The sequence below is a fragment of the Aphelocoma coerulescens genome, chromosome 3 (genome assembly GCF_041296385.1).
Source record: "Aphelocoma coerulescens isolate FSJ_1873_10779 chromosome 3, UR_Acoe_1.0, whole genome shotgun sequence".
NCBI classification, from domain to species: Eukaryota; Metazoa; Chordata; class Aves; order Passeriformes; family Corvidae; genus Aphelocoma; species Aphelocoma coerulescens.
Genome location: NC_091016.1, coordinates 63615790 through 63642401, shown reverse-complemented (window position 1 = coordinate 63642401; position 26612 = coordinate 63615790). Strand labels below are relative to the sequence as shown.

Below are 26612 nucleotides of genomic sequence, written 5' to 3'. Positions count from 1 at the left end.
CTAAGGTAATATGATGTTTCTTAGTTGTTTTTGTTTCTACTTCTGTTTATTTCTGTAGAAATGCTTTACTACCTAAATTGTGTCTTACCAAGAGCCTTGCCTTTGGTATCTTTTTCTCTACCCCTTTTAGCCTGTGTATTTCCTTCATCCTTTGCATCTTTCCCTGTCTTTTCTCCCTGTAAATTCTATTATGTTCCTGCTTCTTTGGAAGAAAATGGCCACAGTGAGATGCTAGTGTCTAGTATGTCCAGAGAGTTTTTTTCCTCTACATAGGAGCTGCTGAGACACTGAACAGTGTCTTATATTTCAAGAACATTATGTTACCATTTTGGTTAGCTGAAGAAACAGAAAGGAAGCTGCACATCAGTAAGATATTAAAAAAAAAAGAGAGAGAGAAATTAACAAAAAAAAAAAAAGGCTTTTTCCAGTGCTGGCCTGGAAGCTGTTGGCTAGCCCAGACAGCACACTGCACCATCTGGATGAAGAGGGACAAGCTATTGAAAAGAGCATTAGATAATAGCTTGCTTTTTCCCCACCAGAGCTGTCCCAGGTAATATTATGTTTTGTTTGTCTAGTTATGTGTTTTGTCTGGCTTGCTGAAATAAAATTACTTCTGAGCATTGAAACTGTGCTATAAATTCTGTTTTGCTATTAGCAGAAGTAATTTTTCCACCCTTTTCCGTTGGCCCCCAGAGCTGCAAAAATAACCAACAGCAAACAGATGGCAGAGTGCCCTGCCTAAGAAGATTTATGTATTCCTAAGGAATAACCAGTTTAAAGGAAGATTCACAGAGGTTTTTTTGTTCAGATAATTCAGCCATTCGTTATTTCATACAGTGGAAATCTGTTCAATGCAAGACCATTTATCCTAGCAGTCTTTTGTATGGGGTAGTCATACTCTTTTTATTGTGTTATGCATTCTGAAATATTGGATTTTTAATAATTTAAACATTTATCAGGGCTTTTTCTGCCAGTGCATTTGTGAGGTTTTCTTTTGTTCCAGTTTTATTAATTCAGAGATTACCCAATGGAAAGTAAGTATGAGATGAACTAGAGGAGTTCAGTGCACCTCTTTCAGTCCGTGTGGGAGCAGACACACGTCTAGAATTGCTTTACAGGCCTCCAAGAGACACTGTTGGGGAGGAAATGGACACACACAACACCAAATAAAGAAAATTAGGTGTGGATACACTGCTGAGGGCAAATGCAGTGGGAATGCTAATTTCTCCCTATCCTGACTCATCCTTCTGATTTGGTCAAAAAAATGAAAGCTTAAGCCAAGTGTAAATACCGTATTTTCAGTGATAATTCCTTGAGCTGGGGGTGCACTTTAGGATCAGCTCTGGCCCTGCATTTGATGACGTGGAGAACCTACACATTATATCTATTTAGGGGTTTGGAAACAGGATTTTCTGTGGCAGGAAGACCAGTTCAGCTATCTGGCTCCTTAGCTTCCCCTTCCTTCCTGCCCCATTAGTGTAAAATCATACATCTGTCAGATAAACCAGGGTTCAGTCCACATGGAGGGCCAAAACAGAGTACAGCTGAGTGGCTGCTGCTGGAGTGAAGGCACTGGTTAACTTGCTTACATACACTGGGCATGAACAACTGTGGTTTCAGTTTAGAGGCCAATGAAAACCGAAGGCAAGTAATAAGGAGAAGTTTGTTTCTTGGTTGTCTGGGTTTTGGAGGGTGCAGTTGTGTTGCCTGATATGAGGGATGAAGGTGAGTCTTTCATTTCAATCAAATGCACTTTTAGGTTTTACTCTAAAATAGAAGAAGATTGCTGATAACTGATGGAATTGTTTTCATATGGTGTTGGAGCCTCAGTACAGCTATGTCTAACACTGGTTTTGTCACCCATTTTTAGTAGTATTTATAACTCCTCATTACCAGTTGATCCTTTTGTCTTTAGTTTTTTTAATTAATGTCACAATTGAAAGGAAAATCATGCTGCAGTTATGCATCCTCATACTTCAGCAGTGACTGTGGATCAAACAGCAGATCACCAGCTTCTGCTGATGCAGAGTGGTTTAGGAACACAGAAATTACGAGATCAAAGAAGACAGATGCTTCTAATAGAGTATTCCATTCATAACAATAACAAAAGCTTCAGGAAAAAGGTGTCAGAATCCCTTCACAATTATGGAACAAACTGCCATTCAGAAAAACTGTATAACCTCCACTGTCCTTTTGTTATATGAGTTCACATTACCCATATATACTTCAGACTTTTCCCCCCTATTTTTCAAGTTCCAGCTGTAAAAATGCATATAATAAACAGGAAACTTACAACCCCCAGTATAGGTCATGCTGTGAGCTTTGTTAATTCTAGTGAAAATTATCTTTAAAAAGAAGCAATATGAAGTTTATATCTCACAGGTTTCCATATTTTTCTTGCACAGAAACTGGCATTCACAATCTCTGCTACCTCTGGAGATGGACAAACCAATAAAAAGGCATTAATCTCCTTACTGCTCAAGGATACTTTCCTTATTTCAGTACCTCTGTCTCACTGAAACCTTTATTTTTCTGGGTATTATTATTCCCAATTAATTTTTAACATCATAATACTTTACATAAAACGTGAAATTCTAGGAAAAATTTTTTGTGCTAAAGGAATTAAAGGGACGTTCTTTAAAATAATAACAAAAATCATATATATTCTATATTTGACTTCATATTTATTTGGATGAACTTCTAACAGGAAAAGGAATCATATTTATGCAAGTGAAATATTTTTTAGAAACTTCATTGTTTTCTGTTTTGCACCTTGGTTGCATTTTTCTGAAGAATGGAAACCTCAATTTATTCCACTCTTTTTTTTCTCCAATGCATAGCTTTGTAGGTGCTATTAATGCACATTTAGATAAACTTTCTGGAGGTTGTCAGTAGGTGGTAACAGCTGAAGTGTCCAATCACCTATACTCCAGACAAGTGATGACTGTGATCCAGTGATCATTGTGTGACTGTAAATCAAGCCGGCACCTGGCACAGGGATGCCCACATCCCAGACTGCTTGGACTTGTCATTCCTTGGACAAGACTTGGTCAGCAGAAAGGCGGTGTAGCACTAATATCCCTGGTGGCCCACTCATCCTTTTCAGAAAAGTTTCCAACCACCCTGGGCTGCCCTTGTCCCCAGAGCTGGAGGGTCATTCATGGCAGGACATTGAGCACTACTGTTGTCCCTATTCTGTTTTTCCTGTGGGCATCAAAGCAGTGGAGATCCTCTCATCAACTCCACAGTCACTAATTCTCTGCTTTTGCTTTTTCTTCTCTTTTTTTTTGCAGAGGGAGAGTGCTAGGGTTGGAAGGGGGAGAGGAATGTCTTACAAAGGAGGGAGTATTCTGTTTTGTAGAGCATGATTTGTTATTGCACTAGCAATAAAGAGAAAAACAATGTTTGTATATTGCTGCTTCTACAGTATTTCATCGTCTGCTGGGACTGGTAGAGCAGCCTTTAGCAAAAAAGAATTCTTTGCTGCAGTTTTACTCATGTCAATATCTGCCTTTGAGTACCTTAAATTCAATGTGGAATAGTTAATTCAGGACCTTGACCTATACTTGCTTTTTGAAATCATTCTACCTCTTACATTCTTATAATAAGCCAGAGGCTAGTACTTGAAACCTATTCACAGTACGCCACAACACTTTTCGAGTCAAGATTTTCCCTGTTATCCTCCTCTCTACAATGTTTTATCCTTTGGTCTGCACTTCACAGGCAGAATTATTAGTACCTGTGTAGAAAGAGACTGTGTCTTATTTTAGCAGTTTCGTGACAATAACAGTATTTCACTGCTCAGAAAGGGTCAAAACAATGTTCTTGCTGTACCGCTTAGCTAAAAAAATTGAAAGAATGTCTTCTCACAAATCGCTGGAGAGTATGTTTGCAAGAAGTTATGAAACAGCATTTCAACAGCAGATAGAAAAATAGCTGTGGAAACATCTTGGGTAAAAGCTATAGGGATAATAGACAACCTTGCAGTTTGCCAGTAAAATGCTTGCAGTTCTTCTCTTAGAGGTAGAAAGAAAGAATGTAGATGAACCAAATAATTCAAAACTAAAAGTGAAACAGAATTTGGGTAACTTTATTATATTTTTCATAATTGTCTCCAACTTCTGATAGTTACATTTGCATGTGCCAAAAAGAAATAGTCAAAAACCTGTATTTTTACATTTCTAAGCATGATTAATAGAGTCAGAATGTTTGTGATAATCTGCAGACTGGAGTTACTAGCCCTTTATATGAGGTGTTAACTTAAGCCCCTCTGGAACAGAGATTTCATAAGGGAGTTCTGATGGAAACAGGACTGCCAGAAGTGGAAACAATTTTTAAATTCTTTGTAATAGAAGTATGATGTGCCAACTACATAAAAGTGAGATATCAGCAGAGGATTTAGCTATGCAGAATTCTGGTGAAGAAGTGTCATCGTTAACTTCACTTTGTTCGACCTCTCTAAAATTGCTTTATAGGGAAAGGGTCAGCTTTGCTTGCTTTGAAACTAATACCCAAGACTTCTTTTTTAGCACTTTTCACAGCATGAAATGTGTTAACTGTTAAAATGGATTTTGTATAACAGTTCTGCATCCCAGTTTGAAAGCACACTGTGGCATATATTTGACCATTTTGTACATAGAACTTTTTTAAAATCTCTGACAGAAAAATAATTTTTTTTTTAATTGTGAATTTGAAACTAGAACATGTTAGGCTGCCATCCTTAACTTGAGAATGGTCACAAGCTGCCCCAGCTCCTCAAGCAGAATATAAGGGCAAAATGCATACTAATCAAATGCTTAGTGGATGCTGACTTCCCAGTAGCATATTGACTGGCTGTTTTGTTGAGATTTCACACACATACATAAAAATAACAGCATTTTTAGCTGATCCAAATAGATTTTTCTCTGCAGCTGCATCACTTGTAAAAGCCTTTTTGTTCCAATTCTTGAAGTCTGAAGTATTGCAAGTAATTTTTTTTTTTAATCTCAATTATGATTTATGTGTTGTGATGACTTTAAGGGCTTGATTGGGCTACAAATGTGCTTTGAAAAAACAAGAAAATGTGCCCATGAAAAACACCGGCAGTTCAAAGCTGAATATTGAGCATACAGTTGTAAACTCACATGGCACATGGCTGGGTAGGTTTTTTTGGCAGAGCCAGAGTCTCAACCTGCAGTGATGCTAAAGATATTAGCAAATTAGCACTGCAAAGCTTGCCAGCGTATTCGCTAGAGTCCTGCTCATGCTCTCACTGCTGTAATTAAAACTAATTATTTTCTAAAACATAGTAATACATGAATATGTGCAATAATCATTTTGTAGTGGGCAATCTGTGAAGTATTTTTAAAGCTTCTTTTCCCCCTCCTATCTTTGGCTCGCTGTGCAGTGTGCCTGCTGCCTGGTGCAAGCCAGCGCTGTCATTTTGCGAGAGCCACACTACTCTGAAAAAGACAATGATGCTTTGCTGATTCTTAAATTTTTACATTTGCAATATATATTTTTTCCTTTTTATTGTCTTTTAGGTTATTCTGTATGTTTTTCTTAACTCATATCCTTTGAAAGAAGGGCATGAGGGGGATTAAAAAGAGAGAAAGGGAAGGTAATCCAGTCTTTCACAAATGCTGTGCACATGCTTTTCAGCAGGCAAAGAATCACCTGATGTCTTGCTGCTGTTTTCTGGTTATTTGCATTGATTCAATGTCATGGCACCTCCTAGCATCTACTCTACCCAGTATTTTCTGTCTATTTGCCTGAATGTTTCTTCTTGCATCTTTCTAGAAATGCAGGAACCCAGCAGCTCTGCAGCAGTAATACTGTACTTGGCACTTGCATCTTCAAATAAAAAAAACCCTTAAACTCCTTGTACCCCTGGGAAGCAACTGCATACCATTATCAGAGAAAGACATTTGTGTGTTCGTTACAGTCCCACCTCATTTTGGCAGGAGGAGGAAGCTGAGTGCTGGTTCTCCAACAGAGCGCAGTTTACAGCTTGTAATTCTGTAGTTAAGGCTCACAGTGGCTGAGCCATTCATTTTGAAGTCAGTAGGGGCAGGAATTATCTGCTGGACACCAGCCTTAATACAGATGTAATCGGAAAATTCAGCCTTTTTCTTGGATTCAGCATAGCAAGCAAAATGTACATTGTTTTCACTTACATTTGTCTATTGCTAAAGGGAGAGAGCAGTAATTCAAATAGACTTTTGTTAAAATGTTGTGGTCAAATGCAGAGACAGTTGAAGAGCACCAGCAGCAGGAAGAATGAATTCTACTCTGTAAAGTGGTGGTGGTTGTTGTTGCATGGTGCTTGTATTCTCTTCTTGTTCATTCTCCTTTGTTTCCTCAATTCAACTGAGGAGGTTTCCAGGTTTCCAGATGCTGGAATAACAGGACAGAGGTGGGAAAACCTCTCCTTCACGTGGCACTACAACCTTGCAGCAGGAAGCGTGTTTTTTCCTACAAAGCCAAACATAGTCATGCTTAACTGTTTCTCCTGTTTTCGATTAGCACCTATGGGTCTTGCAGATATGATGACACCTGGTGAGTCCAAACTACCCCTTCCTCTCAAAGCAGATGGCAAAGAAGAAGGAGCCCCCCAACCCGAGAGCAAGTCAAAGGTATTTACCACCTCCGCACGTGGTGTTGGTTCCGCCCGCAGAAGTCTGCTGTCTTGTCCTTCATCTCCTGGTTTTGGCCTACCCACTTCTGTTCTTTCCTGCATGCCTTTCCGTTCACGTGCAATTTCTTTGTTTGTTTCTTTTTTTTCTTTTTTTCCTTCATTGTGTGGATCTGAAAGTTACTAGTTCTTACGGCATTTTAACTTGTGGGGGCAAAGCATCCCAAGCCAAAAGTTGCGTGGGGATTTGGCTGTGCCAGGTGGGTGGGAAAGAAGGGTCTTGCCTGATTGCAATCCTTGCAGCCATTTTTCTCTGCCTTCAGTTATAGCTTCCTGTTTTGGCCACCTCAGCAGCAGCAACATACATTAATATTTTGCTTTCCTGCCTTATTTGATTAAATAAGGTGAACGGCTTGTTTTTGTTTCTTTCTTTCATAATGGGAAACCCATGCTTAGCATTTCATGTGAGCTTGAAGTAAGCATGGTGGCTTAGTGACTTTAGCCAAGCATCCAGCAAACTTTCCAAATCATACTAATTAACAATGTTGTTTTAATACCTTTTATATATATATAAATATATTTCTGTATGTGTGTGTTTTCTGTATGTGTCTCTCTGTTTATATATATTTTATATATAAAAATTGGTCAGTCTGTTAAACTGGATGTATTTTTTTTGTTTTTAATAAAGTTTGCCCTGCCTTTGTCATATTTTTTTTTTTTATTCCTCTACCACAGGATAGCTACAGCTCTCAGGGTATTTCTCAGCCCCCAACCCCAGGCAACCTGCCAGTCCCTTCCCCAATGTCCCCAAGCTCTGCTAGCATCTCCTCATTTCATGGAGATGAAAGTGATAGCATTAGCAGCCCAGGCTGGCCAAAGACTCCATCAAGCCCTGTAAGTGGCTCTGGTTATTTTGGTTTTCGTTTATTTTTTGTAATTAATTATATTTTAATGCTTGCTTGTTTGTTTTGTAAATTCCTTTTCTTTATTATTTATCCACTAAACAGTTTTCTTTCTTTATAACACTGGGTACAAATTCTGCTCTCGGACACATGACTGTAAGTTCCACTGCCTGGCTTCAGTGGGGCCTGAGCATGCTTATCCAAGGGCAAAATTTGTCCCAACAGTACTTGGAAATAAGAAAGAGTAAAATTGTGTGCATCATTGCAAGTGTGCTGTCTGGTAAAACAGCAGTTGTTGTGGAGAAAACATCCTTCCTGTAATGCATCAGCTTCCAAGCATGCCTACTGTGTTGTTAAGGACAATTCCATTTCTGTTCCTGGGCCCAAACTCCTTCACACAACTGACTTCACTCTGGTTGCTGCACTTGTCTTTACTAGGATTATTTAGGAAAAAAAAAAAAAAAACAAACAAAAACAAACAAACAAAAAAGAGAAGTATTCTCCCCTATTGAAACTAATACCCATCAAAAGTTAAATTACAGACTCAGCACCACAAAAAAACTCCCATTTATATTCTTGAAAGATTTTTAATTTCGAATTGTGTATTTGGAAATAACAGCCATTAGGCTGTCAGGGCACAGTTTAAACCAAAATTGTTTCTAATTTGCTTCATTTGGTTATTTTGAAATAACCCAGATTATGAGGTGAAAAGACCCTGATGCATGTACATTTTTAGAAAACTATTTTTTTAGATGAGTAATGTTTAATCATTCTCATACAGGTTGTAAAGAAAAACCTGAGAGAGATGTGTGGAGCTAAAACCAAATTGCATCATCTATCTTTCTATCTCTATATATGCACACACCTAGAAAATCTATATACATATATAGAAAAGAGAATGCAGACATAAGATGATGTGGTCGGTCTATGGGGAGCAAATGTCCACTTGGTCATTTTTGCTTTGTTTTTTTTTTTTTTAATAATTAAGAATGTATATGTTGTTCCTCTCTTATTCATTTTTATCAAAAGCAGAAATGATGGTAATTTCTCTGTAGAAAAATAGTGAAACATATTCTTATGCAGAATATAAAGGGGGTTTTCCCTAATGTTAAAGTGCACTTAAATTAGCAATAATTCTTTGACAACAATTTTTACAAAGTGATATGTTAAAGAGTGTGTCTCAGGGCAAACAGAGGAAGGCCAGTCAGAGGGGAAGAGATCTAACCATCCAAAAAACCAGACATTTACTGAATCCCCTGAGCAAGGGGGCAGCATGGCATGAAATGCACCACTTAAATCTTTGGATGTTTATTTGACAGCAACTTTGAGTCTCAGAAGGCAGCTGATGTTACTTGATCCCACAAAGTCTCATGTTTTTCTTAACAGCATTTGTGAAAGTGTGATATCAAAAATTCTGTTAGTTTTCTTTGTAGTAATGTTTGGGGTCTTGCTTTGGGGCTGTTTTCTGGAGGAAGGCAAGAGAGTTATAGCACAGGCTGTCTAACACATCGAGTGCTTCCTCTACAACCAAACAATAATGCATTCCTGAGCTCATTGCATAAACTGTGTAGCAAATCCTGGAATCATCGGGAACACATGTGGAGATTTTTTCATGTAAATAAACTATAGGTTATTGCCAGAGTATAACATTGGAAAAAATACATGAGGAAAGTTTGTGCTTTCAATTTCTTCTGGATGTCCTTCTCTCCAAAAGTTTTAGTTAGACATGGATAAATACAGTGCTTTGGAATGATAGCAAAATAAGTGCTGCAGATGAGCTGATCCCTTTTTACCTATGAAGGCCAGTGGATTGGATAACTTCATCGATTTTAACAGCAGCCTGACATAGCCTGGAACGATTGATTGCAGGCATTTCGTTACACTTGAAAACAGCCTGAATTGGTTCATTAAATCCCAAAGCTGCTTCATGTGCTACAACTTGTCCATTCCAGTAGAGGATAAAAGCAGGGGTGAATGGTCTGTGATTCACTTCAAGGTATCCCTGTGATCCTACTAAGTGGATCCTACTTTCAGCTGCTTTGTGTGGAAGTGAGGCATGAGAAAATGGGGAGAAAGAACTTCTGAACATTAGGTTTTGAGGCCTCTTTGGGTATATCAGGAAAAGGACACTTCTGCTATGCCAATTTTGCATATAATGTGCATCCCTGACACTGGTGAGGTAGTTTTAAAATTCTTTAAAAGAAACATTTCAAGTGTGGGTGTAAACTACGCTGGGTTACTGCAACATGAGTAAAACAGTAGCTTACGAAAACCTTGAAAAAAGCTGTTCACTGTCCATAGGTACCCATGAACATGACAGTGAATACACCTGAACAGTGCTACACCTCCATGGTGCTAGCTGGGAGGGGTCTCCAGAGTCCTTCAGGAGAAAATCTTGACAGAGGATTGTGTCCTACACAAGCCTCTGCCACGGATTGGACTTTGGCAGTTTTTGCTGCCTGTGTATGCACACTCTGTTCTGTAGTAAAAGAGGTCTGTGTAATACATGTAATATTGGCAAATTCTTCATTGAAGTGGGGGAAGTGAACAGTAGGTAATTCTATAAATATAGATCCTTAAAGATTTGTACAGAAGCAACTACCCACTGCCTTTCATGTGAAAATAACTCCTACAGAAATTTGTATTGCTCTGAAGAATTCTGCAGACTCACCATACAAGGGTCGGTGTATAATACAGTTCTAATAGTGGGTAGGTGTATTGAAAAGAAAGTATGGGGTTCAACAGATTTAATATGGGAATTGGCTTTGGTATCCATATACTTTGATGGAGTTTTTTTAATCACCCATTTAAATACTGCCAGTATATTGTGGAAGAGTGCTGGGGATTGTGGGCAGAGTAGGATACAACTAAATCAGTAAAGATATGTGCCCACAGGCTTGCACTAGCATTCTTCTGTCACCAAAATTATCAACATACTTAACAGAAGAAAAGGTCATGATCAGTGTTCTTCCAGCATTGCCTGGGATGTGCTCATTTTAGTTAACAATGGGGTCTTTTTCTTATAAACTCTCGCTTTATAAGGGTTAATATTTAATATTTATAGGTGAATTTAGGCTTCCAGCTGAACCTGCCCATGTGAAACTGCAGTTTGTTTGTGTGTAGACTAGCTTGCGCAAATCTGTCATTTTTGTACGTTTACATTTATAAAAATAGAGAAGAGAAAAAGATCTTTACTCTTGAGGAATAGCATTCTTCCCTGCAGTGCATTCTTCTAAAGTTAACATTTCATTTTAGAAGAAAATTGCACCCATTTTATAAAGCATGACAACCTGAAAGCTCACACAGTAAGAAACACTTCTTACCTTCTGTAAGCTGTGAAAAGTTTTCAGATTATACTGTCATTTTAGAGCTTGCTGCCACACTGCTGAAAAGCAGCATCATTTGAGATGTATAGTGGAAAAATACAGAATGCAAAATTCTTAACGGTTTTCCTTCTGCTCTGAATCTGATTTGAAAAAGTGAATCTTAACATATAAAAATGAAACCCTAAAACTGGTAAATCTGAACTTTCTTAATCCTGGTTCACCATAACATGAAATACGAACTGTTTTGTTGCCTCGTGTTAGAATATAAGCACATAGAAAATTTGCTGGGTAAAAGCAGGAATTTCCCACCTTCATTTTTGTTAACGAGTTCTGGGGCATCTTAAATGTCAGATTAAAATTGATGCTGGTGACCAGTAGAGAGAGTTAACTTTGTACTTACTGCAAAAGGTAGTGGGATAGCTCCAGTTCATTAAACTGTTCAAGCCTGTGTGGTCATGTATCTAGTGCTCACTACAATATCAAATTAGTAGCAACATGACTTCCCTACTTCCCCCTTTCCACCCACCCCAAAAAACCTCCCAAACTTTGACAAAGTGTATTTGTTGCAAAGAGTTAAACTGATCTTGAACACCCAGATACACAGCAAGTGATGCTTTGAGTAAATTGGTTGCTATTACAGAATCAGTTTGCGCTTCCTTTGCATGATCTGCAGGATTCATGTCAAAGTACTTTCCTGCCAGCCACTTAGTATTAATAAAACAAGTTTAGCCCTGACTCTCACTTCGATAGGAGTTGTAACGCAACCAAGTCTAGCTCAAGTAAATTCAGGCGTGCACCTCATTTGTAAGAAAGGTAATCATATCTGTCTGTAGGAAGGATTGCTGTGAAGAAGTTACAATGTCAGCAAGGCAGAAAACTTTAAAGGAGGGTATTTATTTAATTAAAATGGATATCCATTCACTGGAAAGAACAGCAATGGCTCATGGAACCACAAGGTCACCCCCCTTGGCTTCATGTTTCTGTTCTCCTGACTATCTTCTGGTGTTGCCAAGTTGCAGCTGATAGCTGGAAGGAGATACAGAGTCTGTCATATTTTCCAGGCTAGCATGCAAGATGAATGGTGAAATAATTGGCAGTGGGGTTCTGCTCTGCTGCATCCCTCTTCCATGGTGTTGAGTGCCAGGCCTCACCACTATGTGGGGACATGGACAAAGTGGGTGGTTTTGTAGCATCTGTGAGGTACAGTGAGGGTCCTCTTTAGAGATGTTCAACTAGGAATGAGTTTCTGTTTACTTGAGAATAGTCTGTCTTCAGTTCAAAGTAAGGAAAAGGCAAAGGAGGGAAAGAGTGATTGACTAGATGAGTTTTAAGAAGTGTCTGCTGCAATCAACAACAAAATTTAGGCTTTTACTATACAGACGTAAAGGATATGTTTCCCTTCACATATTTGGCTCCTTTCCCAAAGCTTTATGTCAGTCTTTTCCCCTTGTGTTTAATTCAGAACCACTCCCATCTTCCACTGCTGAGCAAATCAGTTCACTTTCTGCAAGTAGGAGGGTCTTCCTGCTGTAGCAGCAGCCCCTCTCTGCTGTCAGAGCTGATGCAACTCAGGTAGGGTCTGTGACAGGGTCTGTCCATACACGGCACAGAGCCCAGCTCACAGGGTTATATTGCACAGGAAAAGTAGGGTGAGAATTCATAGCTTGTGTAGCAGCCTCAGGGCTTTCTGCTGTCTCTACATTTTAAAAAAAAGAGAAGAAAAGGGAATCAAACATAATATGAGCTTTCATTAGCTGTAAAGCCCAAAGAGCAGCAGGAAGGCAGGTTCACTCCTGCCTTTTTGCCACAGAGATGGAATTCTGCTCTTGCCACCTCTTCTGCTTTTCCTGGTGGCTCAGCTCTGATTCCTGTCCCTCTTTGGTTTTCCCCTGGTCATAACACACATTCCCTTTGCAAGGTAGGACAAGTGAGATGGATATCTTCTGTACTCTGTCAAGGGAGGAGAGTAGTAGCTACTTATAAGCCTTATTGGATCAGGGAGCTAATTGGCAGTTCACAAAGAGTATTGCCACCAATCTGCTTGTACTGCAGGCACTCTTGCTTATCTTGCTTTTTGGCCACCAGTGGTGTGAAGTGGTAATAAAGTGTAACCATTTATGACTCTGAAGAGAGGATTACTTCTCCATGTACTAGTTTGCCATGATTCACACTTTCAGCTATTTTTGTGCAATTCCTGCTGTGGAGGATCACTTCCAGGTTTTCTAACCCATCTTTGAGGGCAAAGAGGAGAGGATTGGTTTGGTTTTATGATTTTCTAAACTTGTGTGGGACAAGCTTGTTTCTAATTTTACCAAAATATTTGCTTGCAAAGCACTTTGAAATAAGTGGGTAAGAAGCACTCTGTGAGAGCTATCTCTTCTTAAAATGACATGAGGCAACATCAGAAACTTGCCTTCTGGGATCCAAAGTTCAGATCAGTGAAAGAAATAGGAAAATGGGGAGTTTGGGCCCTTTATTTATAAAGTTGACTTTTCTGCATATGGACAGAATGTACTGTTTGTGCCTGAACTAGTAGCCTTCATTCCTGACTGTTGTGTGATAGCTTTAGTTTGTTTGACATCTTCTCTTTTTCAGTGTTGTGAGTTTCTTACTTTCTTCTCCCTTCCCCTCCCACCCTTCCCCCAACTCTTTCTTTTCTTCTTGCAATTTAGAAATCAAGTTCCTCTACCACAACTGGAGAGAAGATCACTAAAGTCTATGAGCTAGGAAATGAGCCGGAGCGCAAGATGTGGGTAGATCGGTACCTGACGTTCATGGAGGAGAGGGGCACGCCTGTGGCCAGTCTGCCAGCTGTGGGCAAGAAGCCCTTGGACCTGTTCAGGCTCTATGTCTGTGTCAAAGAGATTGGAGGTTTGGCACAGGTGAGAACTGGTTATACATGAACCTTCAAAAAGCCAATGCCTTTTTTTTCTAGAGTATTTCCTGCTGGTTACATCATTAGGTTTTCAGCCCTGACAATATTGTTGAAGAAAATTATTTCATGCTTTGATATCTGTCTGGAGTGTATAATGGCCCTAAAACTTTGGAGTTTGAATCAAGATTGACCATTGCTGTAGACAGATGAAATTGTTGCCTTTTCAGGGAAATCTAGTAATGCTGCTGAGAGAAGAAAAGAGGAAAAGGCCACTGGATCAAAGTTACGAGTAAGAAGCAGATTATAGAGCTAAAAGGAAAAGGAAATTTTTAAGTCCATCTTTCCCATATAGAGATACAGCCTGTAGGGCAATTCAGTTCATCTCTCCAGAGAAACTGCAGACACATTCTTAAAACACAGTCCTTCATCCCAAACCTTTAATTCTGAGTGTCTCTATATGGTACATTTGTTTCTTATACACAGACTGTGCTTTGCCCTGTGTTTGGAAAATGCTTACAGGATATTTTGGGTTGCCTTGCAAATATAATGATTACAAGGAAAAGGTGAATTACCTAAATGAGTTGAAGAAAAATGAGAGCAGGAAGAGCTGAAAATAAAAAAGTCACAGATGGGAGACAGAAGCTTTCGTTTGTGTTCTCACTAGCTAACTGGAAGTTTTGCAAAGGGATGTTTGAAAAATACTCATGTGTTCTATAAGGCTGTTCACCACAGAGCAAAATGAAATGTTTCATTGTTTAACATCTAAAGGGAAAGCAGGAGAAAATGGTCAGTACTTGCTGTCTTAGATTTGGTATTCAAAGTTGCCTGTCTTTGCCTGATGACAAAGCATCCCTTGCATCTGGGGGATCACTGGCTAGATGCTGGAAACTGTTGGGAAGTGCCGGGATCCATGAGTTCTATGTTTTTGAGAACATTTGTTCAATGCCTTGCAAAATGAGGTCTTAAACATAGCTAACATGTAGATAAATATGCATGTGTAATATATAAAACATATAATATTAAAACAGATACAATCTACACTCATTACAAAATCTGAACTAAAAAAAATGGCAAACAAATTAGATTCTCAAAAAGAGAACATATTTTCATAATCTATGTGGTTAGTTCAAGAAAGGAATGTCCAACATCAATTAATACCCCTTTCAAAGCTGTTTTTAATAGTGCACCTCACAACATAGGATTTGACTACTGAATTAGATCATTGGCCTTTCAAATCCAGGGATTTTAGCTATTCTTATTAGTAAAGGAAGGCAGAGAAACCTACTACAGTCATCTGTTGCTAAATGCTGTATATGGGTAAGAGATGTTATCCTGACATTTTTAGTGATTGGCTCATGCTCCTCAGCATCATACGGATTGGATTACTTTTAGCTCAGAAACTTTATTACAGGTAAATCATATCATGCAGCTGCTCTGCCTCATACAGCATGATTGTGCCTATAGTGTGACTCTTAGCATCCAAAATTGAGCAAGATGGGGGGCAGATGGGATATTGTAGAGAGTCATTCATGTTTGCTTATTATGGAAATTTATTTTGTTTTGGGACATTCAGTGTTGATTTTCAGTGACAGACTTTATGTTTTGCCAAAGAATAGATGCTGTTCACTTAGACTGATTTTTGAAAGAGCTTGAGTTATAAATGTGTGTGCTTCAGTACTGGTGAAAATTTACACTTAAAATGAAGGCTCCTGGTTTTGCTGGTGTGTCCACATGAATGTTCACTGTGTTTATCTGTTTAGAGCAACTCAGAGGTGCAGAGCTTTGCTTGCTGAGTTTTATTTAAATGTGTCTGTGTGATGCCCTCCTAAAAAGCTGTTGCTCCAACTGCTGCACTCCACATCTTGTGACTCTGCCCAGAGAGTGCCAGGGAGTGGAGCTGTGCAGCACTGGTGCACATTCTCTGTCTGAAGAGTTGCAGCTGATGGGGTCCCAACATGAACAGACCAGCTGCTGGCAGTCTTCTTTTAAATGCCAATATCCTGGGCATTTAGGCATGAACGTTTCAGTTTGCATTATGCAATGTGTTTGTTACGCACCACTTAGCTGTAAGCCAGTAGGCTCAAAGAGCTGTGTAACTGGATTTCAAGCCTCAACAAGGGCAGTTTATGAAAATCTGGTCTCCTTTAACTCCTGGGTTCTTGCAGGATGCACCAGAGAAATAAAAACACTTTGCACAGCCATGCCAACCTGCTTGCTGTTAATGCCATCCTCAAAAGATCTTTGCTGACTGGCAGCAGTTACAGTGTTATTAAACAGAGAGAAACTTAAGAAAATGTTTTCTTTTCTGGCACACAGACTAAGGAATAGTATGGCTAACGATAATGTTTCTAGCTACACAAGTTGGAGTTATTAAAATATCAGGCCTTAGGGCAAGGAGCAGACATCATAGAATCAGAATTGCTACCCACAAAAGCTGATATTCTCAGATGTTTAAAGCCCATTTATTTTGGTGCTGACCCTGCTCCTTGGATCATACCTAGAAATGGCATAACTGGTTGAATGAACTTAAAGGCATCAGGTGTTACAGCAAAAGCAGTGGCTGCTACAAGTGGTACAGCCAAATGAGTCAGTGGCATCATCCAGGATGACAAATGAACTTCGCTATTATTACAGATCACCTGTTTGAGGAAGTCATGAGCAGAGTCTTTCAATATTCTCAGCCTTACACTGCAAACAAGACTGGCAGTGGAGTGGTGCAGTCAGCATTGTAATACAGAGTATTGCTGGACTAGCCGTGTGTGTTTGAAGTCTGCCTTAATTAATTAAGGGGCCTGGCTTCACTCTGCCTCTCATCTAGCCAGAGAATCATTGATCTGCCCCTGCAAGATGCACTAAAGTGAAAGGAATTGAACCAGGAATTACAAGCTGAACTGTTTGACAGCTGGTGGCTATTTGGGAGAAAAATTTATTTTTCATATCAACGTTCAAACAAATTGCAGAATAACACTGTTATTGCTTTCTAAATTGTATTTTAGAAGCTGCTTTTTAATTAGAATGGGGTGGGTGTGGGTGGGTGTCAGGGAGGGAGAGAGTGAGCAGGAATTTACTTGGAGATGGATTGCTAAGTGAAGAGCATAGGCCCTAGAAGGGCGTAAGGCATTTAAAGGATGCACCATGCAGAAGACTCCACAAGCAAAGCTTTTTATGTAGCTATCAGCAGGTTCCTTAATGGCTTTATAACTGTAAATGCTGTCTGTGCATTACTGCGTGTGGGAGTAATGAGCATTAGTTAAAAGAGGAAAATAAAAAAAGTAAACCAAGACATTAAGTGCTTTTTTTTTTCCTTTTTTGTTTCCTGACTTAAACAAAACACTTTGCTGCAAACCAATGATTCTGCCGTTTACTTTGCTAGGTTAATAAAAACAAGAAATGGCGTGAGCTGGCAACCACCTTGAACGTTGGCACTTCGAGCAGCGCAGCCAGCTCCCTGAAAAAACAATACATTCAGTACCTGTTTGCCTTCGAGTGCAAGATTGAGCGAGGGGAGGAGCCCCCGCCAGAAGTCTTCAGCACTGGAGATACCAAGAAACAACCTAAGATTCAGCCGCCATCTCCTGGTAAGTCAAATAAACTGCAGCCTCTTACACAACCATTTTCTGAGTGCAAGGGATGCTAGGTTGTTGCACCTTATATATTTATAGGCATGTCTTGACAATGCTGGACAAAAAACAAGGATAAATCTGTTGTTGACATCTTGTTCTCAAACTTGGAGCCAGCTCCTCAGTCAGATCAGTGTTAACTCTGAAGGGCCACCCGCAGTCGTGTGTCTGGTTTGTCCAACATACAAAGACGTCTGTGCCAGCGTACCCTTAACATTCAGTGACACGGACGTAAGGAAAAGAACGGAGTTCTGCACGGATGTGCTTCTGCTGTAAGACAGGAGCATGCATTTGTCTAAAGGTCAGGCTCTGGTACCTGCACTTGCCTTGCCGTGACTGAAGCTGATTTTCAGCCCAACTGTTGATCAGCAAGGCTTCAGTTGGAGCAGGATGGCAGATGCTGGACTGATCAGCGCATCTCAGATGGTTGCTCTGATGCAGCTCGTGTTGAATGTGTGGCAGATGGAGAGCTGAGAGTAGAGTGTATCCCCACTGCCAGACATCCTAGTTCGGAGGCACGCGCTCTGTTCTTTTGTTGCTAATCCTGTGTGTCAGATAAGTCATTAGGATCACTGTTTTTATCTTCTCATCTGAAAAATTGGAACTGGGATTGCTTTATTCTGGCTGTTCTTTTTTGCATTTACAGGGTGATGTTTGAAAACACTGTTTTCTTTCTAAATTCATATTGCTTAAGTCTCTCAAGATTTGATACTCACAGTTGATACTCAAGACAGGACTATTCTTAAGTAGAAACATTTTAAGTACATAGGAAGAGTCATAGTATTAGTCTAGATGTTGACTTCTGGACTACCCATGGAAGAGTAAAAAAGTCCTTTAATTATTTTGGATTATTCCTTTTGTTATTGGTTTTTCTGACCAACAAAATAATTTGACAAAATTTGTGAATTAGTGCCACGATTACTATGAGGCAGACCACTGTCACTTATTGCCAAGAGAGTATAGTTTCTGGAATGTTTACAGTAGTTTCCTGCATTAGAACACAAGTTTAGGAAAATACTAATTAACTTAATTTCTTAATTAAGTTAATATTAATTAACTTAATATTAATTTAATTAATTTATTCATTTCTTAGTGCAGTTCACTGGCTGAAAATGGGAAGTGGAGAGTCAGAGAGCCAGCAAGCCCTGCAGACAGTTTGCAATCGCATGACTTCAGTACCCTATTGTGGATACTAGAAAATTGCAAAGACCTTTATAATCATATAATAAAGTTCTGGCCTTTCCAAGATTATCTCTTACAGTAGTGCTTTGTCAGTACAGAGAAAGATAACAGTGATAAGGCTTAAATCTTTCTCAGCCTGATTTATTCAGTGTAAGGATTTGAGGGAGTGTTTAGTTAAAATCTTCCTAAGTACATCTCTATGTAATAACTTAAATATTTCCTCCACCTTGTTAAAACCTAGGGTTATCAGATACCCCAGTGGTGATTGTTTAATGGAGATTAGGTTACCTTGCAATAACTTTAGGAGATAGAGAAAAACACTTGGTGCTAGAAGTAAAGCCCATAGTCCAAATGTTTATCTGTCTGAAATAAGCACAGAGTGTCCTGAATGTGCACAGCTGCAAAAAATAATACATGTTGGAGGTGCCCGTCACCTCCTGAGAAGACTGGTAAGGGAAGCTGAAATGGCTAGACTTGTTAAGGACAGTGAAGAATAAATTAATCTGTCTCTAAAAATGAAAGAGTATTATGCTTTGTTCTCTCCTCCCTTACCTTCTTTCTCCAACACTGCTCTCAATAGTTGAATTGGGGATGATCACCATATATCAGCTGAATTTTGAGATGAAGAATTGTTATTTAAATATGTAAACATGAAACAGAGGAATGGAATTGTCCGATGTACCGCTTTACAGGGTTCTTTTGCATCGTGATGCTACAAATGAAAATGGCAAAGTCCAAGTTTAAATTTATCATAACATTCAAGCAAGCTGTCTTTGAGGAGAACTGAAACCATTTTTGTAAAATAAAAACACAGCAGGACATAGAGACTAGAAAAGGGGGAAGCAAGCAAGGATCTCAAGGTTTGTTTTGTTGGAGAGAAAAGAGCTCATGTCACTGAATGGGACTGCACTTCTGTACGGAGAAAGGCTTTCCCAGTGTGTATCAGCTTTAGTACATGAAATCCCGCTGAGGTATAGATGCCTCAGAGAGTACAAGCCTGTTCTCTTTAATAGTCAGATTTTTTTCTTGTTCCTTTTCCTTTAGCATATACCAACATTAACATTTTAGCTGCACAAAAGAAGCAGAGTTGTAGACATACTTTAGATAATCTGTCACTCTTTGGCTTTCAGAGGGAACAGGAGCCCAATACAACAAGAAACAGTAGCCTCCAAAAGTCCTTGCTTTAACCATTAGCCTCTCTTGTGCAGTTAGCTCAGTGTAGGCAGAGCCACTTAGAAGCCAAATCCATTTGCAGGGAACTAGTTACAGTATTAGGGCTGAAGTTAATCTGATAGAAAAGGAGAGGGACTTGTCTCAGAGGGGAGGGTGTTGTATTTTGTCCAGTACTAACAAGCTGATGCTACAAAACAAGTCTTGAGATCTTAAAAGTCAACTGATCTTCATAAAACTTTAAAAATTAAAAATTTCAATTGTTCATAAGAATACATGAGGACTGGCAGCCTTTATGGTACAGAGAAGGATTCGGTTCCAGTGTTGTCATAGTTCCCAGGTAGGTGGTTATGCAAGGTGGGAGCAGGCTGAAGTGCAGCTTAGAGCAAATCCGTTCTTGCAGATGTCTCAGATCCAAGGGGTGGTTATGTGACTGCCTCACTGATGACCTTTAGAATGCAGGCATAGAGGGAGGGCTGGGAAACACAGTACGACAGCCATGACGAGGAGATTCATATGGAAGAGCACGGTCAAGGAAAGGATGTGATGTGTAAGTCAAATTTATGGGACTGCAAGATGGTGGTCTGGGAGCATGTGTTCATCCATTTGCTTGTAGCACTATATTTGGGATTCTTCCGCCACTTCTGTTTTTTACAACGCCATTAATAAGGTAAATGGTATGTAAAGGAGTGAATAATTTAGTGTGATGTACAGTGCAATTCATGATAGTGTCAGCAATTATAAGAAGTTGAAAAAAGGAATGAGAGTAGACCAGCAAAGTGACAGACTGGTTGGCCTTGATCAGCAGAGATTTGCACAGTAGCCAAAGTGTTAGGGTTAGGATTAGGTGCTCATTTTAATAGTTCTCACTTCATATCACTGTCAGAGCCTCTTGTGCTGTTTCATAATGCTCCTGGGGAGGGGTGGGGGCCTGAGTGTTTTAATGTACCTGGCACTGCTCTGAGGCTGTGCAAGTTGGCGATGTGTTTGTGGTAGGCTTAGGCCTTTGCGTCATCTTGAATCTGCCTGGGTCAGGTAATGCCATCAGTAGCGAATGCTTAGTGACAGACTAACTATTGGAGGACCCCTGTTGGCCTTCTGTCCTGATCACTGGGTCTGTGCCAAGGTCCATGTCAACTGCTGATGACTTTCACTGTGTAAAAACTCCCTTAGAGTGAGAGGCATCATAGCTCTTCCTTCTAGTGCTCCAGTGCTTTCCAGGAGTGGGTGCAAAGACAAAATGCTTTTCCTGTCATGTGTTTGATAGTTTTGACCAAAATGCTCACAAATAATGTGGGAAGTTCTAAGCTGAGAAGAATTCTGGGCACCATTACAGTAAGCACTAATGGATGCTGGAGAAAAAATTCCAAGAGAGCATCAGCATGAAGGAGTTATTTTCCACTGCTGTCCTCTGGCACTCTGAATTCTTAGTTGCATTGTGCAGTTATGTGTGCACAACTCTCAAAATAACAGGCTCAGAGTTTATCCTCTGTTGAATGAACAGGATGGCCAAAGTGGTCCAGCTGAGGATTCTTGTGAGTAACAGCAGCTGGCCCTGATGTCAACAGAGATTTCATTAAAGCAAACCTGGAAAAATCATATGCTTGTGCTGGAAAGAGAGAGCGAGAATGTGCCAGGAGTGTGTTGCCTGTGTTTCCTTGGCAGCAGAGAAAGGCGACTTGGGGAGGGGGATGGCGGGGGGGGACACGACACAGCACCACAGGACACAGCCATTCAGTGAGTGCATCTGTAACCAAACCCATCCGTCTCTCTGCTGGCGGGTGGCTCACTGAAGTGCTATTATTAGCAGGCAGGTGATGTCATGGAGCGTGTCATGAGGCCAGCCGGGGAATCCCCACTGAAGATGGATGGGCCAGGGCTTGGGAGGGGTGGCTGGGGGAACAGGCGGAGGTGCCCTGTGCCTGCATCCACGCCTGCCCGGGGGGCCCTGCAGCAGCCAGCAGCCCCCAGTCCAGCCTAACTGGGGCACTGGGTTCGTGCTGTGTAAATTATCTTCCCAGCGTGGTGGCTGGCTGTTCACTCTGAAGTATGTGAATGTACTTAACCTTCAGTAACCTTTCCATTGTTTACTTTAGAGTATACATTTGTAGCTTCTGGCAAAAGGTAGGGATATCCTAGAGAGCATGTCAGGCCTCACATTAATGGAGTTTCAAGAGGTTGCATTCTTCTTTCTTTTTCTTTCTTTTTTTTTTTTCCCAAAGGGAAAAAAAATTGCTGGCAAGAGAAAGGTTTTATATCTTTTTTTAGCTGCATATTTCTTCTCTGGTCAATAAAGGGTCTTTCCTGAAAGCCATGCCGGCTTTGCAAGGCAAAAGCCATGCCAGTACTATAGTTCCATGCTGCAGAGAATAATGCATCCTATCATGTGTTACAAACACATGCTTCCACAGCAAACTGTGGAAGACCTCACCTTCTCACTGACAAAGATGTCAGTTGTATTTAAGTTTTGTTGTATTTTCTATTGTGAAAAGCATATTCTTACAAATCTGTTACAATGCTTGAAAGACAAATGTTGCTCAGATGTGGATGGGAGGTGAGGAATTCAGTAGCTATGAACCCACAGGTTTTTTTCCTGGACATCCCCAAGATAGCTGCAGGATCATGTAAGCAGAGATCACTTTTCCTAAAAGAACATTATTGTTTGTCTTCCTTCTTAGCGCTTGCTTTAATACTGAAGCTTATGAAGCACTCTAAAAGATACTGTTTCTATTTCAGGATGTCCACAACCAAACACCTAACATAATAAAATCCCTGCGAAATAGATGTAAAAATTTCAGAGTGCAGCCCAGCAAATGTAAAATTTAAGGTGAAATAGGAAATACAAGCTCTTCTTGGTAGATGGTGTCTTAATCCAGAGATTGAAACACTTGCGGTTCCTATTCTGTAGAAGTGTCCCTAACCCAATGGAGGTCAAGGGCAAAGTGTATTAAAAAATCAGTACCAAAAACTTTGCACTTCTCATGACAGCATTTGCCTTCCATTTTTTCAGTTGTTTATAACCAGTCATTTAGAAAGAGGCTTGAGGAAAAATAACCAACCTTATAACTGCCAGCCAGAAGATAGAAATTGGACTTGTAGCTTCTCATTGGATATCTTCTTTTTTCTTTTAAACATTTCTTTATATAATATGATATAAAACACATTGTTATCAATAATTCTGCACTCCTGCAGCCCATAAATACTGAAAAATCTTTTACTTTTTTCCTTTAGATTTGCTTGAGATATGAATTTAGCTCTTGCTCAGGTAGGATAGGGAAAAACTTAATTGCTGCTTAATAGCCTACCATAAGAGAAGTATGCAGGGTTAGGCAATATCCGAATTTACAGTAAGTGTATGGGTACACTAAGATGTTTACTTACATGTTTCTAATATAGCAAGATGATATGTGACAATCTGTGGCATAACTCAGAAATGCTTTCAAGCTTTTTAGAAGAATCTAGAATTGTGTTTAAAGCTCAAGGGCAGAAGAATGATCTTGACCTGCTCAGGGGTCATATATACAAAGAGCTCATTTTATGTGAATATGATGATTTTTTGTTTTATTATAGCACTAAAGCCTTCAGTTAACTGTAGCATTAGTTGTTGCAAATGTTCTTGTTACTGTACTAATGCAATCAGAGAGCTTTTCCTAAACTTTTTTTTGCACTTCATTACTATGTAAGCATAATTCAAAAATGCCTCAGAAAGCTGAGGACAAGAACAATGTGGTCCACACAATGTGGATTTTACATATGCACTTGCTACTGAGACTGATTTCCAGATAGGGGAGCATGTGTTACAGATATAAATGAAACACATATAAAAACGGTGTTCTTCAGTTAAAAACAAGCTCTGCCTGTCACGATGATGAGTGTTCTAGGATTCTGAGTCAATTATAAACTACTCTCTTTCATACACAGAAGAAAAACCCATACTGCTTGTTCCAACTTTCCCTTTAACAGTAATTTATAAAGTTTTGTTAATTGGTTGTTGAATGTAGATAGGCAGGTGAAATAAAATACTTACATGACAGTTCATAAAAAAGAAGGACCTCTCAAGCCAAATCCATGTCCTACTCAGTGTGTTGGATTTGTGAATTTTTTCTGTTGGTATTTTTTTTCCCAGTTGCATCTAAAGATTTGAATCCTACAAGTTCTTCGTCCACAGAATTTCTGCTTCAAGACCTGTCAGATCCAAGGCTTAGATGTTGTTACTAATCCTCACTTACCACCTTCTAAATCATAAAACTACTATGTCAGAGTTTTGGGCTCAAGGCGTGTTTCTGTTCAGTAGTCATATGAAAATAGTAGCTTTGGTGTCTACTCTAGAAGACTGGTCTGGATGTATTTTACCATTAGCTTATCTGATGTATTCATTTAATGCCCTTATTGCTGCTCAGAACACAACAGTAAAATGCTCTTCTACATTTATCATACCAAGAATATCAAGCTATTTACCTCCATTAAGGAGGACACTAGTGTAGATACTCTATTGCTTTCTGAGAACTCAACAAATAAGTTTTTGCAGATTAAAGTGATGCTTTGCAGATTTGACCTGGTCTTGTTACATATGCTTTACCATGACTGACCCTAACTAACATTTTGTTAAGATGTCCATTTCTATTTTTACAATTCTTTTAGGAGTGTTAGCTATAGCCTCCTGTTCAAATTCTTCTGTCAGTTGTAGTTTTCTTCTTGATCCCAGATTGCCTTGTGTATTTCTTAAATACCATCTTATTTATTTCTTTTATTTATTTCTTATAAACATATGTGTTGCGATAGTGATTATAAGGAGCTGTGCCAAAGAACAACCTTCGTTTACTCTGTTGTAAACTACAGACAATTAACTTTGTATCTCTGACCTCTGATTTAAATGATCCTTCATCTGGATGATTGCTATTCATGTTGCTTCAGGCAGCAGATTAAATTCATGGTTCTAGGAAAGATGATGGCTATTACTACACAGCATATCCTGATCTCAGAGGATTTTGGGGAAGTTACAAAGTACTGAGATGGATTAAGGTATACACAGGCTTCTGGAGGGAAGAACCATTTTCTTGCCTTGATGATTATTATTTCCACAGGAATTTGGCTGCTACCTTTCAATAATTACTTTTTTTTAATTTCTCAGCTAATTCTGGTTCTTTGCAAGGCCCACAGACTCCACAGTCCACTGGTAGTAATTCCATGACAGAAGTGCCAGGCGATCTGAAGCCCCCAACACCAGCATCCACACCTCATGGACAGATGACACCTATGCAGGGTGGCAGGTATGAAAAAGGCTTTGCTTCATTTTTCATTGGGCTCTAGTTCTGCAGCAGTTTAATCCAGTCTTTCCTAGCTGCACAGGCACTCATGTAATTCTGTGGTGAGCCAGTCAGAGGCCGAAAAGTGGCAGAAAATTATTTATTTTTGGAGGAGAGAGAGGGTAAGGGAGGAAGGAGTAGGAGGTCCATTAGCTTTGTAAACACCAGAGAAGGATCAGACAAGCACCAGTGCCAAGAGGTGCATGTGAATATGTCAGTAGTGGGGAGGAAGGTGGAACCCAACAGCACCAACTTACAACCACAACCTTCCTTTCCTCGCTTATCCTGTACACCTCTGGTCAACAGATCCAGTCATGCTCAGGAAGGACAGATGTGGTTTTAAAGTGTTACTTAAATTCAAATTATGAAAAGCATATACAATAACAGTGGTTGAGATAGCAGAGGATTCAGCTGAGATCCCTCTCTGTTCTGTTGTCTTTGAGTCACACAGACTGGCTTAATCTGAAGTGAAGCCTTCTCTCCATTTGTTAAGGAGCCTTAGTTGGAGTCCAGCAAAACAGTTCCTTTTGACTTCAGCAGGAACACAACTGAGCTCTGAACTGGGTACAGAGTCACTCCAAACTTAATTTACTTAGGTCCTTTTTTAATCCATCTGTAATGCTGCAGAAACGATAGCAAGAACCTTTTTTAATCATCTTCGATTCAGATTGAGTTTTCTTTCACTAGGTAAAAAAGAACAAAACAGCTTAGTGAAATTTCAGGAAGGTTTAGACTTTTATATGAGTAATAGGAATGCACAAACAATAGAATTAGATGAAAAATCCTGATCTCGAAGGTAAGTAGACAAAGAAGCTTGGGGAAAAAGTGGTAGATTCTTTTTAATGATTGTTCATTGTGAAAGTCGTTTACATCTTCCTTGGATATATCCTGCACTGATCACTGCCTCAGCACGGTGAGCTAGTTGTACTGTAGTCTAGGCTGTTTTCACTGTTCTTACAAATACATGATGATGATAATGTTTCTTTTTTCTTAATCTGCTAGAAACAGCGCAGTCAGTGTGCATGATCCCTTTTCTGATGTAAGTGATTCAGCATTCCCAAAGCGAAACTCCATGACGCCAAATGCACCATACCAGCAGGGAATAAACATGCCAGATATGATGGGAAGGATGCCATATGAGCCGAATAAAGATCCTTTCGGTGGAATGAGAAAAGGTATTTTCTGTGTGGGAGCTTATGTGTTCTTCCCTGTGTCTTAGGTAATCAAGATGTTGTAGTCAGAATGAGCTTTTTCACTTTAATGATTCTGCCATTGGTGTCCTTGTAGCAAAATGAGAGGTGCAGTGCAGTTGTGTCTCTGATCTGGTCATATTTTCCCTGCTCAGAGTCACACTCTTTATTTTGCAATTAACAGAATCCTAAAAATGCTTGTAGGAATACATTTCGGGAAATGGCATCAATCATAGGGTCAGATTTTATATTTCTTGAGCTTGGTTAGCCACTCTGCAAATCAAGTGCTGGACTTCACTGTTAGAATGTGAAGTGGTGAAGCAACATGTCTGGTTGTAGTAGGACTGATCTGGGAATTCACCGTGTGAAACTGAGCAAGTCTCCTAATGCTCTCTGTCTCAGTTTACATATTTTTCAGAATACTAAAG

The 26612-nt window shown here is 39.6% G+C and overlaps 1 protein-coding gene across 8 annotated transcripts in view; it reads left to right on the top strand.

Annotated features, from left to right (window-relative positions):
- ARID1B (AT-rich interaction domain 1B) overlaps positions 1-26612 on the top strand; it is a 327784-nt gene that overhangs the window by 287050 nt on the left and 14122 nt on the right. For 6 of the 8 annotated variants that reach the window (XM_069010620.1, XM_069010615.1, XM_069010618.1 and 3 more), the window contains 6 exons: positions 6505-6614; positions 7349-7507; positions 13514-13723; positions 17090-17294; positions 24820-24958; positions 25997-26169. In XM_069010620.1, coding sequence (XP_068866721.1) covers positions 6505-6614; positions 7349-7507; positions 13514-13723; positions 17090-17294; positions 24820-24958; positions 25997-26169 — 996 coding nt within the window. The remainder of the gene's footprint in view (positions 1-6504; positions 6615-7348; positions 7508-13513; positions 13724-17089; positions 17295-24819; positions 24959-25996; positions 26170-26612) is intronic. The other 2 variants (XM_069010621.1, XM_069010619.1) reach the window with 1 other exon arrangement.